This window comes from Bombus terrestris, chromosome 9, assembly GCF_910591885.1.
Source record: "Bombus terrestris chromosome 9, iyBomTerr1.2, whole genome shotgun sequence".
In the NCBI taxonomy this organism is placed as follows: Eukaryota; Metazoa; Arthropoda; class Insecta; order Hymenoptera; family Apidae; genus Bombus; species Bombus terrestris.
This window is the reverse complement of record NC_063277.1, coordinates 17,184,627-17,203,410: the sequence shown is the minus strand read 5'-3', so window position 1 is coordinate 17,203,410 and position 18,784 is coordinate 17,184,627. Positions and strand designations below refer to the sequence as shown.

The 18,784-nt window shown below is 36.3% G+C and overlaps 3 protein-coding genes across 11 annotated transcripts in view; 1 reads left to right on the top strand and 2 right to left on the bottom strand.

Annotated features, from left to right (window-relative positions):
- Window positions 1-18,784, top strand: part of LOC100644811 (neuroligin-4, Y-linked) — a 220,951-nt gene that overhangs the window by 170,192 nt on the left and 31,975 nt on the right. For all 8 annotated transcript variants that reach the window (XM_048408534.1, XM_048408536.1, XM_048408535.1 and 5 more), the window contains 2 exons: window positions 12,850-13,260; window positions 13,710-14,020. In XM_048408534.1, coding sequence (XP_048264491.1) covers window positions 13,826-14,020 — 195 coding nt within the window. In that variant the 5' untranslated portion in view covers window positions 12,850-13,260; window positions 13,710-13,825. The remainder of the gene's footprint in view (window positions 1-12,849; window positions 13,261-13,709; window positions 14,021-18,784) is intronic.
- On the bottom strand, window positions 612-3,105 carry LOC125384620 (AP-1 complex subunit mu-1-like). Its single transcript, XM_048408542.1, has 2 exons — window positions 2,945-3,105; window positions 612-2,598 (listed from the first exon to the last, which is right to left on the bottom strand). Exon 2 carries the CDS (start codon window positions 2,573-2,575, stop codon window positions 1,307-1,309), a length of 1,269 nt encoding a protein of 422 aa, XP_048264499.1. The 5' UTR covers window positions 2,576-2,598; window positions 2,945-3,105; the 3' UTR covers window positions 612-1,306.
- Window positions 6,295-8,813, bottom strand: LOC100644932 (AP-1 complex subunit mu-1-like). 2 transcript variants are annotated; one of them, XM_048408540.1, is made up of 2 exons: window positions 8,662-8,813; window positions 6,295-8,306 (listed from the first exon to the last, which is right to left on the bottom strand). In XM_048408540.1, the coding sequence occupies exon 2, from the start codon at window positions 8,287-8,289 to the stop codon at window positions 7,021-7,023; it is 1,269 nt and encodes a 422-aa protein (XP_048264497.1). In that variant the 5' UTR covers window positions 8,290-8,306; window positions 8,662-8,813; the 3' UTR covers window positions 6,295-7,020. The 2 variants fall into 2 exon arrangements, with proteins under 2 accessions (XP_048264497.1, XP_048264498.1); XM_048408541.1 differs by having other exon boundaries at window positions 6,295-8,323; window positions 8,662-8,812.

The window sequence follows — 18,784 nt, the reverse complement described above, 5'->3', positions numbered from 1 at the left end:
ACCACCGAAATTTGCATAGCGTGACCGTGTCGCGGCCGCGCGAATAAAAAAGACTCGCTGCGTTTCGCTCTAATCGGGTTTCCGTGTCCTACCGTCTGTTCGCGCGATTCAACGTAGTCCACAGTAGAATATTTACAGATTTTCCAAGGGAAACCACATCGAGCGTAATGTTTTCGCGATTTTTCAATACCACCGTCTTTGATTCCCTTCGAAGCTATCAAACGAATTCGCGATATAGCCTTTTTGCGAATAAAAGTCTCATAGGTAGGCAGCCTTTTAACTTCGAATGACTTCCGCTCAACTCCATAGCCAGGTTTATTCGAGACCTTGCGAATGTAGATTTTATCGAAGTTGAATTAAGCGAGTAAATAGGAGGAAATGGTTCTATTTATTAGCATGTTTCTTTTAGAACGTGATGTGTTCTTTTTTTTCTGGATTACAAGAAAGTAAAATTGATGAACGAGTCAGGTCAGTTTTAAAGGAAATATCGAATATATACTTGATAATAAATAACAGGAAAAACTTTTGAACTGAAATTTTGCTTCTCATAAAACTGTTTATTTTTAAAACAATAAAAAACGGATTTTTCGGGATAATAAAAAGAGTATAGATAGATTTTGTTAAAAATTTAATAAATCTTCTGTGTATCTTAAATTATTATTATAATAAAAACAATATTATTATTCGTTGTCATACTGACATACAATAATAAGTCTATAATACTATTACAGATTATGTTAGTACAGAAAAACGCCTATTGATTCATTAACAATTCCATGAAAACAATCAAATACCATAATTTTCTATATATTTACAATTTTTCTTTTTCTTTTTTACATTGAATAATTTCGTTGGAATACATATTTATAACATAGGATCAAAACGTATTACAACTAGTAAATTAAGTACATACTTTGCATTTGCATAGTTTATAGTACTATGAGAGGAAATTATTGCAAGTGTTCCTAAAGAATTATATACAGAACATGAGGAACACGGAAAAAACCTTAAAGTGTCAAAACTGCAAAAGGAATTAGAATTATACTAATATATAATTATACTGTGTCGAATAAAGATCAATGGCTATAAATTATTAGTCAATATCGCAAAAACTAATTTTACATTCTATAAAATTTCAGTTTTTATACGGATCACGATCGTTTCCGAAACATGCCATATATTTAATTGTAAATGTGTTCGGAAGCGTACCAAGCGTAGCAAACCGACTAGTTTTCACTTTTATATCTACGATTAACATTGGCGTAACGTGTTAAAAATGTCTTTTCCCTTCACAAATTTCTTACGTTTAATTCGTCCTCAGCTGGTAATCTCCATTTTGCGTAATATATCGCACCCATGGTAGTGCCTGATACCCGCTCTTTTCTATAATTTTCAAATAACGCACTTGGATTCCAGAAGTAGTAAAATACGGAATCTCAAATTTTACTTGAATCGGTGGCTTCCCTTCCACGTCTTCCCCAATGACAGATGGTAGACCAAAGTGTGCCCTCATTAGATATTCCTTACCACCAGGAAACGACTTAATGAACCAAGTTATTGCACTCTGCTCTGGTGAATATTTAACACTACCAATAGTAGTCCTAAATTTGGGCGAGTCTGCATCGTTGGGTACTGGGATTACTATTTCTACATTGTTGGCCGTAGAACGTCTCTTAAATTGCGATCTCGCTTTTATCATGTATTCTACCCTGCTGTGGGCATGCCTCTCAATGACAGATTCAATCCATATCAGAGGTTTTACGTGTGTATTCAGTCTGTAAGACATTAATTCAAACTCTCCATCCGGAGGAATGAATGAAATTGTTCTGTCGTTCTCGAATCTAGACAATCTGACACACTGATGGAATTTCACATCTTCCAATTCCACAGACTTGGACTTCCCACGGCCTGTAGATTCAAATAATACTTTGTCGTTAAGACCAAGTCTTAATTCTGGCATTCCAGACAAATAAACTCTCATCTTTATTGCACCCACAATTTCAGAACTTAAAACATTTCCATTAGCATTTGCAAGAAGGTTCACAGACTCTATCACATCTAGAAACACTTCATTTTTACGGTATTTTATACCTTCTGATCTCCAGGATACAGCATTGGTCACAGCCATGGGAATGCGTGGTTGAATTTCAAGTTTATGACCTTCCTGTGTAATGTACTCTTGTAATATCTTACTATCCGTGGTTTGTGGATACCCAAAGTCTATTAATTCATCTAGAAGCTCATAAATGACTACAAAATTATCTCGTATGCTTTCTTCTTCCAATTCCTTGAAATATTCTTGCATCACTTGCACCAGTTTATGCAAGAATACAAATACTAAGGAAATATTTGCATTCTTCTTTGTAGTGGATACAATATACAAATTATTGTACTTTATATATGCATATGTGCATTCTGTGGTTTGGATAATCGGAGTAAGATTGCCCTCCTCCTCGCGTTCCATTACAAGAGGCATGAACTTTTCTATAACACCCGTTTCTATATCTCCACGATAATTTCGTGAGATCAAAACCTTCCCCTTCACGTCTAAAATATATATCGCAGACGTCGACATCTTGAAAATTTGTTATACTGCAACTAAGGAAAACCTAACCGTTATCCTAATATTCCAATCTTTACTAAAAGTGTGAAATTGTGAAGAGGAAGAAAAAGAAATGACAAATGCGAACGTTCCATAAACCGAGTATAGAAAGTACGTGATAGAGGTTATGTTATCAAACAAAAGTACATAATTTAAAGGAAGAGTTCAATTAAAATTTACAATACGATGCACAAAATTTTGATCAAAATTGTAATGTAAAGAACTACTAGAAGAACGAATGAGAAATGTATCCATGAAACGTCTTAATTTGACATCTGTGGTACGTCAAAAACACTGGATATGTATTTCAAGGAAAAATTTGTCACATATATAAGTACTTACTACGTGTGCTTGCAATTCCTGAAGAAATGTTAACTTTTAGATTATTTACATCGAAGATAATTTTTCTTATAAATGAATAACAGAAAAGATGTTATTGACAAAAAAGAGACAGCCCCTCCCAGTTGCTTGAGTGCCACTGTGGCACTACCTGAAGTTGCTCGCTACGAATGTACGAGGTGCGAGCCGTAATCGAGGCGCATGCGTTGCTAACTTCTATTTCTATTACTACTATCTTTACTCTCCTCCCTTGTTCTCATGTAAAAATTGTCCGATCGCTATCTTTTCAACTTTATTGTTTTTATTAATAAAAAAAAGGTAATTTGTAATACCTGAAAGAAAGCGTTGATGATTATTGCTGAATTGACGAATTAAAAAATTCATATCGATCTTAAATCAAATTATTGATACTTCCACTCAGTTTCGCATTACATTTCGTGGCTTAACATTTTTGCATAAAATTAGAGTAGAATTTTTCCAAGGTAATGCCCGTTGGTTCATTATCATAATTATTGTAATTTTGTTCTAAGCATTTTATCTTATCTTCCACTAAAAATATGTTGTCGTAAACCTTATCATTCCTCATAGCCTATTTAGTAATTTTTAGAAAAAAAGTTCTCCACAAATATGAAAATGGTATACCGCGTTCATAAATTAATAGTTATAACTACGAGTTTCGTAAGAACACTTTAAATCTTGGATTATAAAAGTTAATAGTAAATTGATATTCTGTTTATGTATAATTTTTCATTAAAATCAATCAAAATTAATCCAATTATATGTACCTATTATTCTGTGGAAAGAACAATTGAAAAATAGTTCTGTTGTACACACTGCACAGCATATACTTGGCAATATCTTCTGGAAACTAAATAAATGGCAATATAAAAATTTAAATACTATTATATATATATGATACTATACTAACTAACTAATACTATACTAACTAATACTAATATATCTCATAACAATACGAACATTTAATTATTAGACTCAAATAAACAAAAAAGACATCATTTTTAGTCCATTTAAACAAAAGTCACATTTGACAATAACATTTTTCACAAAACCTTACAAAATGACTGTTATTTTTGGTCCCTGACTACTGTAATCTTCCAATTCTTCAGATTTCATTAATTTCTTAAATTCAAGACGTAATTTACGAACATACAGCAAAGTAAAGGAGGTATAAGCTTGACGCGATGTTTCAAGAAAAAATCTACCAGGTTCGCGAATTCCAACGTTACATAGGAGCACAATGGCCATCGGTGTTACGTAATAAAAGTGTAGTGCACCGAAGTAGGCAATTGTTCGGCACAAAAGCGCATCGATGACCCCACGGTGCGGTGCGCTCGCTATAAAATATAAAAGGACGAGGGAAAGGTAACTGAACCTCGTTTGACTACGTGAGCTTTGAAAGGAGAACGGAAAGTAGAAGATGGCGCGGGAACCGACCGGTCGCTGTTACCCCTTCCTCTCCGTGAAGCTGCGTACAACGATCGAAGCCTTTCAATTTTAATTAAAATGTAATTTACGATGTCGTTCTACCGATAAAGTATAAAACCGTTACTTAAACCGTGAAGAGGGCTTCCGAAAAAAAAGTTCTATCGATCGAATCCTCTTCGTCTTTCCTTTCATTGCATTTTATTGAACTTTGATATTTAACGTTATGAAAATCTGGCGATATAGTCACTAGTGTATCGCACATGTACTTTTCACGATTAAAAATGTACGCTATAAAGTCGTCCTAGGATCTTGAATTTTTATACAGGTACAAGGTGCAAGATACAACGCGACAAAGTCTGACCAGAAGTACGCAAAATCGAGCAGTTAAAATTTCAAACCATAATTAACCAAACGATAGCTTATAAAGGCTATTTTTGTAGTTACATTTTATTATATTTTGAATTTCATTTTTATGTAATAAAACGATAACACAAATCTTGCGTTATTTCGTCTAGAAAATTTTCCACTCTAAAAGCTGAATAAAAAAAAGAAAAAATAATGCTTGGCTTGCGGAACAGTACAGAGTAAATATACTAAATAAAGGATACCAGCAATAAAAAAAATAACAAGAATAATAAAAAAAGTATATTTTTCATGTATCAATAATAGGAACAAACCAGCGATACCATAAACGAGAATATACCTGAAATCAAAAACTGACGATGTCGTAAATAACAAAAATAATAAAAGAAATATATTTCATATATGTAATACCCGCAATAAAGGTAAAACAGTAGCATCACAGACAAAAATATTATATAACAGAAGTTCAGAAACAATGACTTCAACGAATTAATAAAAGTGGTACAGAAATATATAAACCCCATGACACTAAAATTACTCGTACAGAAAATCGCATAAAGAACGCGTAATATCGTTAGTTTGATTTTCCTATTTAAAAAAAAAACACTGCTCGAAACAAGCGAGTAAATAGATTAAATCGAAAAACAATGTGTTTACATTTAAAAATCCGTGCAGCCAGCTTGTTTCCACGATAACACAATTACGCTGCATCAAGTGTTTTCGCACGTTAACCAATCTCTTTCGCTATTTTATCCGAGAGGGAAAAATAGAGGAAGCAGCCAACGTATGGAGAACTGGAAAACTGCTGACCGAGTCTCACCAACGAAATCAGAAATTTTACCGTAATACAGAACGTAACCGATCGTAGCAAACGGCACAAATGTATTTGCCGTATAGATGGACAAATATTGTTTCCTCCTTCCGTAATAATCGTTAACTCGGAGATGATTTATTTGATTGACTCTAGATCGTCTGCATCCCGCCCGAATCCAGCTACGAGAAAGAGATATTTACTAGAGCGATCGACTCGTCCTGAATCTCAGCACTGTTTGCACGAAATTCCGCGAGAAATTCCATCGTAATTGAACGAGACCGTCTCGATTATAAAGTCAAATCATCAATGAAGTAGAGGATAGCAACTCTTCCACCGCTAGGGAATGCATTTTCTTTCCTCCTTCTGTTCCCTCCATTCTAATTTTCTCTCTGTTCCTCTACAAATCTTCTACAGTTTTCTTCAGACGTGATTTCCTTCAGTTGAGTAAATAGTCGGTCGTGGACAGGAGATGGTAAATAAACGGTCTATATGTTAAGGTACGAAATGAAAGAGTAAAATGTGCATAGAAGGAATGTAGCTCCATCGAATTAAATCTAAAAAAAAATTTGAAATGATTTAGCAGATAAAAAGATTTCAAACTTACAAATCTTTAATAAAATCATATTTAGTTTCATGATGAACTTTGATTAATTTGAATACTGTATCTAAAGCTTAATGAAAAATTGGGATTTATAATAAGAAAATTGGGGATAATAAGAAAAAACATAGATAGTTTTTATTAAAAATTTAATACATCTCAATGTCTTAAATTACTAATACATTGTTTACAATAATAACAACATTATTATCTCTTGTCATACTGATATACAATAATAAACTTGTAATACTATTAGAACTTACACATATATTAATACCGAAAAATGCCTATAATTCGTTAACAATTCCATGAAGACATTCAAATACCATGGTTTCCTACATATTTACAATTCTTCTCTTTTTTTATATTGGGTAATTTAATGTATACTATAGTTGCCCCTGTATGTGGAAAATACTATTTGTAGTTCATATTTGCAATATGGAATGAGAAAAAACATACAGTCAATAAATTAAGTACATCGCCGTTGCACACGATTTATGGTAGTACGAGAGGAGAATATTGAAAATGTTCCTAAGAAATTATATACAAAACATGAAGAAAATGTACAAAATATTAGCGAGTATTAAAACTGTAAAAAAGATTAAAATTACACTAAATCCGACAAATAAAGATCAATGACGATAAATTATTGGTCAATATCGCAAACTCTAGTTTTTTACATTCTACAAGATCTTAATTTCTATACAGATCACGATCGTTTCCGAAAATTACCATAAAATTAATTATAAACATTCGGAAGCATACTAAGCGTAGCAAACCGACTAGTTTTGCATTTCTGATTAACATTAACGTAACATGTCAAAAATTCTGCCTTTTTCCTTCATAAATTTCTTAAGTTTAATTCGTCCTCAGCTGGTAATCTCCATTTTGCGTAATATACCGCACCCATGGTAGTGCCTGATACCCGCTCTTTTCTATAATTTTCAAATAACGCACTTGGATTCCAGAAGTAGTGAAATACGGAATCTCAAATTTTACTTGAATCGGTGGCTTCCCTTCCACGTCTTCCCCAATGACAGATGGTAGACCAAAGTGTGCCCTCATCAGATATTCTTTACCACCAGGAAATGACTTAATGAACCAAGTTATTGCACTCTGCTCTGGTGAATATTTAACACTACCAATGGTAGTCTTAAATTTGGGCGAGTCTGCATCGTTGGGTACTGGGATTACAATTTCTACATTGTTGGCCGTAGAACGTCTCTTAAATTGCGATCTCGCTTTTACCATGTATTCTACCCTGCTGTGGGCATGCCTCTCAATGACAGATTCAATCCATATCAGAGGTTTTACGTGTGTATTCAGTCTGTAAGACATTAATTCAAACTCTCCATCCGGAGGAATGAATGAAATTGTTCTGTCGTTTTCGAATCTAGACAATCTGACACACTGATGGAATTTCACATCTTCCAATTCCACAGACTTGGACTTCCCACGGCCTGTAGATTCGAATAATACTTTGTCGTTAAGACCAAGTCTTAATTCTGGCATTCCAGACAAATAAACTCTCATCTTTATTGCACCCACAATTTCAGAACTTAAAACATTTCCATTAGCATTTGCAAGAAGGTTCACAGACTCTATCACATCTAGAAACACTTCATTTTTACGGTATTTTATACCTTCTGATCTCCAGGATACAGCATTGGTCACAGCCATGGGAATGCGTGGTTGAATTTCAAGTTTATGACCTTCCTGCGTAATGTACTCTTGTAATATCTTACTATCCGTGGTTTGTGGATATCCAAAGTCTATTAATTCATCTAGAAGCTCATAAATGACTACAAAATTATCTCGTATGCTTTCTTCTTCCAATTCCTTGAAATATTCTTGCATCACTTGCACCAGTTTATGCAAGAATACAAATACTAAGGAAATATTTGCATTCTTCTTTGTAGTGGATACAATATACAAATTATTGTACTTTATATATGCATATGTGCATTCTGTGGTTTGGATAATCGGAGTAAGATTGCCCTCCTCCTCGTGTTCCATTACAAGAGGCATGAACTTTTCTATAACACCCGTTTCTATATCTCCACGATAATTTCGTGAGATCAAAACCTTCCCCTTCACGTCTAAAATATATATCGCAGATGTCGACATCTTGAAAATTTATTGTACTGCAATTAAGAAAAACCTAATCGTTATTCTAATATGCCAATCTTTACTAAAAATGTGAAATTGTGAAGAGGAAGAGGAAGAAAAAGAAATGACAAATGCGAACGTTCGATAAACCGAGTATGGAAAATACGTGATAGAGGTTATGTTATGAAACAAAAGTACATAAATTAAAGAGTTCAGTACAAAATTTACAATACGATGCACAAAATTTATATCAAAATCATAATGTAAAGAACTACTAGAAGAACGGGTGAGAAATGTATCTATAGAAAGTTTTAATTTGACATCTATGATATGTCAAAAACACTGGATATGAATTTCAGGGAAAAATTTGTCACATATATAAGTACTTACATATTCTGGCAATTCGTTCAGAAGTGTTAGCGTTTCAATTATTTACATAGAAAAGAATTTCTCTTGTAGAAGAATCACAGAAGAGGTTTTATTGACAGAAAACCCTCCCCTCCCAATTGCTTCAGTAGCACTGAGGAGTGCCAGTACCCTGAAGTTGCTCGATACGAAACATAATCGAGGCGCATGCGTTGCCAACTTCGTGCTGAATATCGACCCGCTCCTCTTCCGAATCATTCAAACACTTTATAGACGGCAATATTTAGTGGGAAGTATTTTGTTCGAATTGTAAAACGCGCTATCATTTCAACTTTACTGCCACAGTAAAAAAGATAATTTAATAGTCTCGCTAAAGAGAAAAGCACCAGTGAGACTGCTGAATTGACGAATTGTAAAATTTATGCCGACCTTAAATCACATTACAAATACTTCCACTTTGTTGGTGGTATTGGTGACGTTGCACACGTTTTAACTTTTTTGCGTAAAATTGCAATAGAATTTTTCCAGGTCTTATTCTCATAATCATTGTCAATTTTAAAATAATAATTACATCAGCTTTCCTTAATTACCTTCAGCTAAAAATATATCTTGTTATAAACCTAATCTTTCAATAAATTGAAACTTTATTTTATTATAAGATAACTTATTTAGTAATTTTTCAAATTTCGCCATTAAAATTTCCAAATATTCCCTATAACGCACATAATATATTCTTTATAAATAAATTTTTTGTAATAAAAGTTCAAATACTATTTTAAGCCAGTGTACATAAACATCGACAGTTAATCACAAACATGAAATTCGTTTTCCGCAAAGACGTCAGCCAAGAATCTTGTCACAAGTATTCTTGCTCAGCCATATCCCATCGCTCTTTCCTTCGAGTCAGCTTCAAATTTCCCCGCAGAACAACAATCTTCCCGCTCCCATTCGCCTTGCTTCCGCTGTTTCCCCAGGTTTTGCACCATTTTGTTGCTGTTTCTTTCGCCTTTATTCCCCGGCGAGCATGCGGCCGCAAAGCAATCCCGTCGGTTCTCGGGCTGTCGATTTCCGTGGATGAAACGTCAATCCCAAGATAAAGTGGCGGAATACAGGGGCAGGATCTCGCGGCTGTATTACGCGCGCTCGAACCAACCCCCTCTATCCGGGGATGTAGAGGCTTGAAAGTTAGAGCCGCTCAGGGAATCCGACGCGACCGATAATTGAGACTCGGAATTAAATTAGCGGAACTTCGATTCCTCGACCGGCGGGCTCGTCCCCTCGGTGACTTGGCCGGAAATGCGTTCAGCTGCCTCAATCCTGTTTCCCTCGATCAAATCGTTAGGCGAACTGCTTTCCCTTTCTGATAGCCCGTCAACGCGCCAATGGGAGTGCAATTGAATTAAAAGGGCGCGCTGGAGAGTTGGACGAAGATCGTTTATTAACCCATTCAAAAGCAACGACACATCATGCGCGTTCTACGTTATTTCATTAATACAACCGATAATGCGTTATATACACTGGTTCATGAAAGTATTTAAACACTTGTAATAGAAAATATTTAGATTCATGTCGTATATGCTATACGAAACATTTTATAATTTTTCTAAACAGATTTCGTTTCATTTAATTCATACCGTAGACTAACTTTTTTATCAACTAGGTACATATATGTTTGTAATGGGCACCTTGTAATCTCTACATAAATTTTGAGATCGGTTTTAAAGTTAAATAATATCACGATAACAATCGATTCGAAATATTTTAAAGAAATTAATATTATCGTTAACATTTACATAATCGCATTATATGTAAGAATTTGCAAATTAACGCACCAGTCTGATGGTAAATTCTATTTAGTACGTATTAACTTCCAGAAAACAGGTGTTCTCCATGAAGATTCGCTTTGAAGAGCTAAAAACCTCGCTTACCAGTGCAATATCCCGCCGTACTTATGTACAACTTTTCACTATGAATTCCCTTAAACCCTGAAACACCATCAAAGCTTTGAGAGTCGTGTCCGTTTTATACGCGCTTTCCCACATATTTTTCAAAACCAGAATCATTAGCCCGATCTCACCGGAAAAGAGATTGTTTTCTCGAGCATCAAAGAGATTTTTCCATTCTGCGGCTAGCTGAGAACGGTGCTGGTCCTTCAGAAGAAAATCCATTAGGATTCTCAAACAGTCTCCTTCCGTTAACGTGAAACACTCCAGGTATTTACATGCGTTCCAGCTTAATTTTTCATGGTACAAATGAAGAAAATTCGAGTCCGATTAATAATAAATTTCTGCCAGGATGGTATCGTGTTCGAAGTTACCATAGAGAATGTTAATCTACGCGAAGGAGACACGCGACGTTTCTTTTTATCACTGGGCGAAGCCTGAAAGGTCTATGAAGCTCGCAAAGAGTTACATTAACGATAAAGTTGACAAATCGTTTTGTTAGCGGCATGAATAACGGTTCCAAATCGTGTTCTCGCGGGCTCACTCATTCTTTACACTCGAATGCACCCTTAACTACGTAGGTACGCCCTTATCTGGAATTTTCGATGAACACGCGAATACCACGTAATCGAGGATCAGTGAATTTCGGAAGAATTTTCTTAGAATTAAAAAAGAAAATCTCTCACGACGAATAAATAAAAATAGATGTTTTATCGACTAATCTGGGATGTATTTAAAACACAATAATGCTAAATGTAAGTAATAAGTATGTAATAAAATAATACAAGGAATAATACGTATGAAAAGTTTTATTCTCGTGAAAAATTACAAGCGACGATAAAGAGAAAGAAATTACTTCCTGAATGTAAAAAGACGTATCGACGCCCGTGGGAGAGTTAATTATTTAATTAGAGGAAAGTAATTAAAAGAAGGTAAGGTGCCTGATTGTTACATCCTTTTTTTTTTAACTCTTTGACTCTTTATTTGGATCGCATTGTATTAATTTAATTATGTAATGACAGGCTTGCAAAGGTAACAAGAAAAAGCTCGAACGAAAGCTTTTACGGAATCGCCTGTAAATCTATCTGGCTCGAAGCATTCTAATAATTGAAATTACGATCCAGTTAAAATTCGCCTCTTGTTCAAACACTGACGTTTAAAACAATTAACAATTGTACTGTGAATCGTAGAATTCAGTTCTCATTTACCGATACGCAACTAATGAATACGTACGGATATTATTAATTACGTGCACTCACTTCTTGTTTGTCCACTTTATAATTCCTACTTTTCTCTCGTCTGCCAAAGGAAAATATAACAGAGGCTTAAAAACATCCAATTTAAATTTTCCAAATTACCATAAAATAATTAAGTTTATTTATTCATATGTACGAAATCCAAATTTACAAAGAAACAATCACAAATGAAAATAAGCACATCGTAATACACGCACAAGATTCTACGTAGTTATCATTAGGCTACGGAGTTTTGTGCATTTATGGAAAAGTTCAAGGTGCAAGACTGCACTAAATGTACGTGATATACGAACGTATATAAAATGCATAAAATGTAATGTAATGTAAACGTTCTAAGTAGAAGTATTTAGTAAGCGTAAATGTTTCAATTATATTTATCAAGATTTGCATAAACATTCTCGGTCTATTTGTCGCGAATATTGTTTTCACGAAACATTTATGAAATGAAAATTTATGAAATCGCTACTTATGAGAAGACGAAGCATCCGGTATGGACTAATCTTGCTCTTTTCGTTCGAAGCTCGTCCAATCTTCCACCACGATCCGGCGCAGCTTGTCAGCTTTAAAGATTTATCTCGCAGCGAGAAAGATTGTTCGTCGCAAGCCTACGTACAGTCGGTAGGACCGATATAGCCAAGTTGTAAATTTGAGCGTTTAGTAACGTTATCCATCGATGTAACCGCGTCTAACATCTGTAGTTACCAGAAGCTTCGACTTTCACTGAAAATTCGAACACACGTTGTCTCGAATCTCAAATTATCGAGATTTATTTAAAAAGAAATAGAGAAATGCAGCTTGGAGAAGAGAAAATAACATAGTGCAGATGTGTACAGCTGGTTGAGAATGAGAATGGCGATCCAATGGAAAACACAAGCATGGAGTGGCACTGATTGCTCCGGGAAAACTTGCTTTCCCTCAGGGCATCCCTCTGATCAAGCTTCTCACCTCCCTTCCCCCTAACATTCCTTCTTCTACATAGAACTGGACTCACGTTCGCCTTCTCTTGGTTTCAGATCGGCGCTCGGTTTTAGCGATTTAGAAACAGCCACGTCGATTTCGGAAAGAACCACGACCAGCATCGTGAAGCCAGGAGAATTCTCATGGAAACGGAAAAAAGGTATTCAGGCTGGGCCATGTTCTTCCCTCCTGTGTTCGAGGGATGTTTTGAGTGCAATTTAACTTGCACGGCCGAAAGAGAGGGTTAGAAAAGGAAGGTAGGAACAGGCGGAAGAGAAGCAGAAGTGGCTGGCTGGATCTCAGCCGCGGGCCACGCGAGCTGCAACTACTCAAAGACGTTTTGCATAACGAAGTTACGAAGCGATTCGTTGGCGAAGAACGTTGCATGGCCTACAAAATAACTCGAGACTGGTCCCGCTGATTGAAAGTACCTCTAGAACATTGTATCGCTTCCGGTGACGGCTGAGGTAAGTCTCTCGATGCAATCTTGACGGAGTTATAAGACGCGTGGAGAAGATTGCCGCGGGTTATTTTTTCAAATAAATCGAGCATCTCGTGGAACGAAGATGATCTTAGTTAATTCTTGACGTAAATGTAGTTGAAAGTACATTTATGGAGAAAATTTATGAAACAGTAGCCCTTTCGTTTTACTAATAGTGCTTTTATTGGAAACGTTATTACGTTAGGCTTTATGGTATACTATATGGAACAATTTTATATTGTACATTAGATCATTATTACTGCAGGTAACTAGTTCTAGTAATTAATTTACGTGTGTCATGACGCGAAGAAGATTGAATATCGTTGGTACAGAATTACAATTACGCTGTAGCCTGTGCGAATAAAAAAGAATTAATACGATAACCGACACGTGATAAAATATTTGTTGAAAAGCGAAATTATTTCGAACGTTTAGAATTAAGCGGAGGTGATCTCGGCGAGCGGTCGGCAGACCTTCGAGGCCGTGGCTGAAGTCGTGTTCGACGGTTATGCTGCTGGCGTCGCTTCGAGTGGCCGCCAGCAAATGCTGTCATGCTCTTGCCATGCCAGCCGGCGGCCAGGAAGAGGCCGCTGGTCACGAGGTCCTTGAGCAGATCGAAAAGCTGCCTCGTGTTGATTATTATCCTCGTGTTGATCGGTCGCGAGGTATCGCGAGCTGCCACGCAGATCCGCTACGCTTCGCGCATCGTCGAGACCAAGAGCGGACAGATACGTGGGATTCTTCAGGTATGTATCGATTTTCTTCTCTTCGAAAGTCATTCGTCCGAACAAACGAGCCTATGGTTCAGCCGAATATCGATTTCAAGGGTTGCCAAACGGATGGGCAATGTTTTAAGCAATATAATCCTATTATACGATAATCCATCGTTTAATTATTTTTTGGAGCTATTGAATATTTGTATCGTTACTAAGTTTAACCATATATTATCGAGAGTGTATCTTTATAAAATTTGAGAGGGTTGTTTGAATTTGTTAAAGTACGGAAAAAAGAAGGCTTTGAAATTAATAACGAAATCACGTTTCGTCGCAATTTAAGGCCAATTAAAAACACAGGCAACTATGTTTTGAAACATCTATTAATATTCTTGTTACCAAAGGTTTTGGTACTGAATATTCTTCATTATTGTACTTATTGTTATTATTAAAGTTGTTATTATACACTTTTTATGATCTCAGAACATGGAGTTCCTTTTGTAAAATAATAATAGATCAATAAATATAAAAATATTCTACTATTAGGTATTTTTTAAAGATCAGTCATTTTGACTAGCTTTGGTAGAGATAGCTACGTCTCAAATGCCGGTAGTTCTAGTGTTAAAACGTGCAAAAGATATACCATGACATATTTGCTTCGGTTCTGACAGCTTGCCTTTAAAACCAGGTTTATTCTCAAAATTCGAGTTGTTGCAGAGGTAAGAATCTCTCCTCCGCGCTATTCTTTGACTCCATCTTTTTAGACAGATTCAAGGATCCAAACAACGGTAACATTACCCGCTCGATGCTATCAAGTAGGAGATAAAAAGCAACGTATTCAAAGTTTTCTCAACTCGTACGTCCGAAGAATGAAAATAAAACAGGAAAGGAGGAAGGATCGATCATACTATCAGATGGTTTACATATTGAATACATAACCCTTGTGCACGTAGGGAGCCTGAAAGGGTCCGTTGTAACGCAGATTGCGTCACGAAAACTGTATCAGTCGGCGAATAAAATTCCCGTTAAAGCGTTAAAAATCCGTGTGAAGGTGGTGGATTCTCGATAAAGAGAGGAGATTCACTGTGTCCTGGTCGTAAAGCATGCGATCGTATAAATAATTTCCCAACGCGATAACTATGTATCGCATCGCGTTTAAGCTCAGAAATCTTTGCCGCGGTATTCATGGAATATTTGAGTACATCGATTTCTGCCATTTTAGCGGCGCGGCGAAGCACACTGGCCCCAAAGGGTGGGAGAGACTATCGAACGAAATGGTTACCTGGGCTAGGAATAGAGTTTGAATATCCGATGCAGTGGAAATATGAATCCGAGACCGCGAATATGGATACTCGAAAAAATTCTCTCCACCGCCAAACGTCTTACTTTCTTGCAGCGAGTTTTTAGTCGTTTTTGTTCGTTCTCGAAGCTTTGATCCTGTGGAACGAACCGTGATGGAAATTACGATTGAAGTTCCGATCCTGAAAATGATTTTTTGGAACCTTCGAAGATGATACGGATGCTTGGTTTATCGTAGGACATCGTGTGTAATTACGAATCAGTAGAATGTAACGTGAAGCGTAGCTACGAGTCTTCTATATCCCTCGTATGTATATAGTACTGATTAGTATAGGAAACCGTATAAAATCGTATACTTAAGATTCTAGATTTATAATTTCTTTATTTAAGAAACAAATTAATTTATTAAACGCCTTTGCAACGAACATCAAATTTCCACGTCGTTATTCTGATCAAGAAATATACGCGTAGATTAAATAGTTTTCCTAAATCAATCTTTTACATCTATTTTATGATTTTGACACGATAATTGGCATACGTATTTGAAATGTTCTTTAACTAAAACACTTTGAGAAGTTTCTCTACATTTCTCCTTTTTCGAAATCCTGTCCAATCGCTATTTCGAATTACAATAAAAATTCCACGTGACATAATTCCATTACGTAACAAATTTATTCTCGTACAAAATGTCTATCGATTTCAGCCAAATATTTATCACAGTTCGCCAATTGGATTGCAATGACACGCAATAACTATGTTCGCTAGCACGATAGAACGTCAGTAACTTCTAATTGCATTTGTAGAGTTTTCAAAATTTTTCATATAGAAAACATAAAACGTAAATAACATACCAAATACAGGTGTCATACATATCCATACACAGCAGCGCTGCAATAAATATTTTCCATAATTTAGTTCACCAATATTACTTCCATCATCCAGACAAAGTCACCGGTTCATTTCAATTATCCTGCATTCAATTCTTTTCTTCTTTTTTTTTTTTTCACTCGAACGACACTTCATCGCTCTGCGTGTATACAAAATAAAAGGTGTGCTTTTCAGAGAATTGTTTTTTTTAAACATCGGTGTCGTCGCGTTTATCATTTGAAAAGGAAATATTCGTGTCGGATTTTTACGACGTCAATCAACCGGCAAAAACGACGCCAACTTGACGTTTACTGCGACAATCGCCACGTCGCGTCGCGCTGCGAGACGTGAATTGCGTTTAATAGATATTCATATCGACAAGGGAAAGGATCGATGGACGTCGAATGATTTTATAGGCAATCCAGTACTGTGACGAAAGCGGACAGCCAATTTCGCGAGCGTGAAAAGTATCCGCCGATTGTCGAGCACCTTTTATTCAATCTTTTATCCGACCCTCTTTCCGCGAGTTTAAGCAATTCAGGCGATAGCAGGCATCGTCGTTTTTGAATTTTAAATCTTTCTCTTTTATGTCGGGTAACGTAGAGCACTCGAACGCTTGCTCGATAATACTTGAGATCGTTGATAGAAAATCGGTATATCGGTCATTGAAGTTTCGAGCTATTCGATATTCTTAGATCAACTGATTTACGAACTCGAGATTATAAACCGAATTTTTAATCCTGCAACACTCTCTAGCTTATTTTCCATGCAATTATATTTTTTCTGGCAATAGAAAATACCTTCGGTTACAACTAAATAAAAAGATTATTACCGATATGTATATTCCCGCTTCAATGTTACGTTAAACATCTTCTTGAAACATAAAAATTCAAAGATCGTAGCAGAGTCAAGAGCCAATTCAGAATTTCGCTATCTCGGAAAACTCGTTTGAAATTAGAATTCTGACGAACAAACGTATCGCTCTACTACCTTTTCTTTTTCAACCGCGAAAGAATGACGATCGTGAAATGAATAACGAATAACGGGTCAAGCTCGTTCTCGCAAATCTTCCCTTAGAAACGATCGTATTTACAGATCGGTAGGGCAACGCGCTACGCCGACGTAGCGAAACGATTGACATTGCGACGTTTCCCTCTTGTAGCACTCAATCGCGCGAAATGGAGCGAGCCAGGCGAACGAGAAACGAGCGAGTTGCAGCGCGTAATGTAAAGACCAGCAGGCGTCCCGGGCGAAAAACTTTTCTCGTTATCCATCCATCCAACGGGACTGGCCAGGCTAAAAACGCTCGGTAAATTACGGGTCCGCAGTTCAGCCGGAACGACCGCGCGCTCCCTCGTTTCCGTTCCGCGCGGAATCGCGCAAGATTTGACACCGTTCTCGTTGATTCTTTTTGCTCGAAACCGCCCTAACCTTCTGACGGCTATCGTTGGTTTTGCACAGTGAATTTCAGATATGAAGAATAAGAATTTTCTACGTGTCTTCGACAAATAGCTTGGTAAGCTTTTTTCTAGATGTAAACCAAAGAATATGATCGTAAGGGAAGCGAATAATACGTGACAGATTTAGAATTTGCTCTGGATTTTTTTTATCATACCAAGCAGTGTTTTAGTATTATGATGTTGTTTTGCGATAAATACGATGGATTTTCTTTGAAAATTTAGTATTATTGATCATGGTAGTTAAAAATTCTGTTTATCGATTCCTTTCAGAAGCTTTTTAAAAGCACTCGTATTAAGTATTAATATTGAATAGCCCGTAGACGTTTATAGTGTGAAATATTGGAATATCAAAAATTTATACACCGGAAAGATCCTACTAAAATGTTGAAATTTTCCTTTTAAACCCATTTTTGAATCGATTATTAAATTTTTACGTATAAATCGCTCAAAATAGTAAACAATTCTCTTTGATACCTCAAACGTGTACATAATTTTTTCGATTGAAAAATTAAACGTCCAGGCGCAAACACAAAGAACGAACATTTCACTCGTCTAAAGTAGCTGAAAGAAGGACTAAGGACATGCGTGCTAAAACTGACAGTATATTCAAGCTAAATTACACGTTCTGCTATTTAACAAGTCCCCCTTCATACTCTAAAGACTCTATTATAGCTCGTTGGCTATTTTTCTTTCTTCATCAGCTACCCCTCGTTTAAATACGCTCTTCTCTTTTACCCGATCTATTACGGGACGAAGCAATTTTTTTGCCAGTCAGTCCTGGCCAGCAGGAATTGTTCGAATTCCACTTGGCGGGGTTGAAACTTTTCCATGCGCCACCGCGATAATGAGAATTACGATCACGTCTGCACGCGGATGGTTTCGAGGCAAAATTGCCGCCTGCAAAAAGGAATTATAATGATTCGCCGATTAGGCAGTCGCCTCACGTATACACCGGATTGCGTATCTCCCTTTCCCGCGATGCTCGAGAGAACAAAGAGTGTAATAAGTGTGTTGTCTGGATCTTGATTCAGCTACACTATACCAACTTAAGATACGTACCGTTGTCCTAAATTCGACGTGTAGCGGACAAGTAAATTCTATAGGTCGAAACGAAAATCATGAGTAACGAAATTACTTTGCAGATAACACTTTCGACAAAATCGAGTTTAAA

Bases quoted from the DNA above. Each gene is read 5' to 3' on its own strand.
- LOC125384620 (XM_048408542.1), bottom strand. From the start codon at position 2,575: ATGTCGACGTCTGCGATATATATTTTAGACGTGAAGGGGAAGGTTTTG.
- LOC100644932 (XM_048408540.1), bottom strand. From the start codon at position 8,289: ATGTCGACATCTGCGATATATATTTTAGACGTGAAGGGGAAGGTTTTG.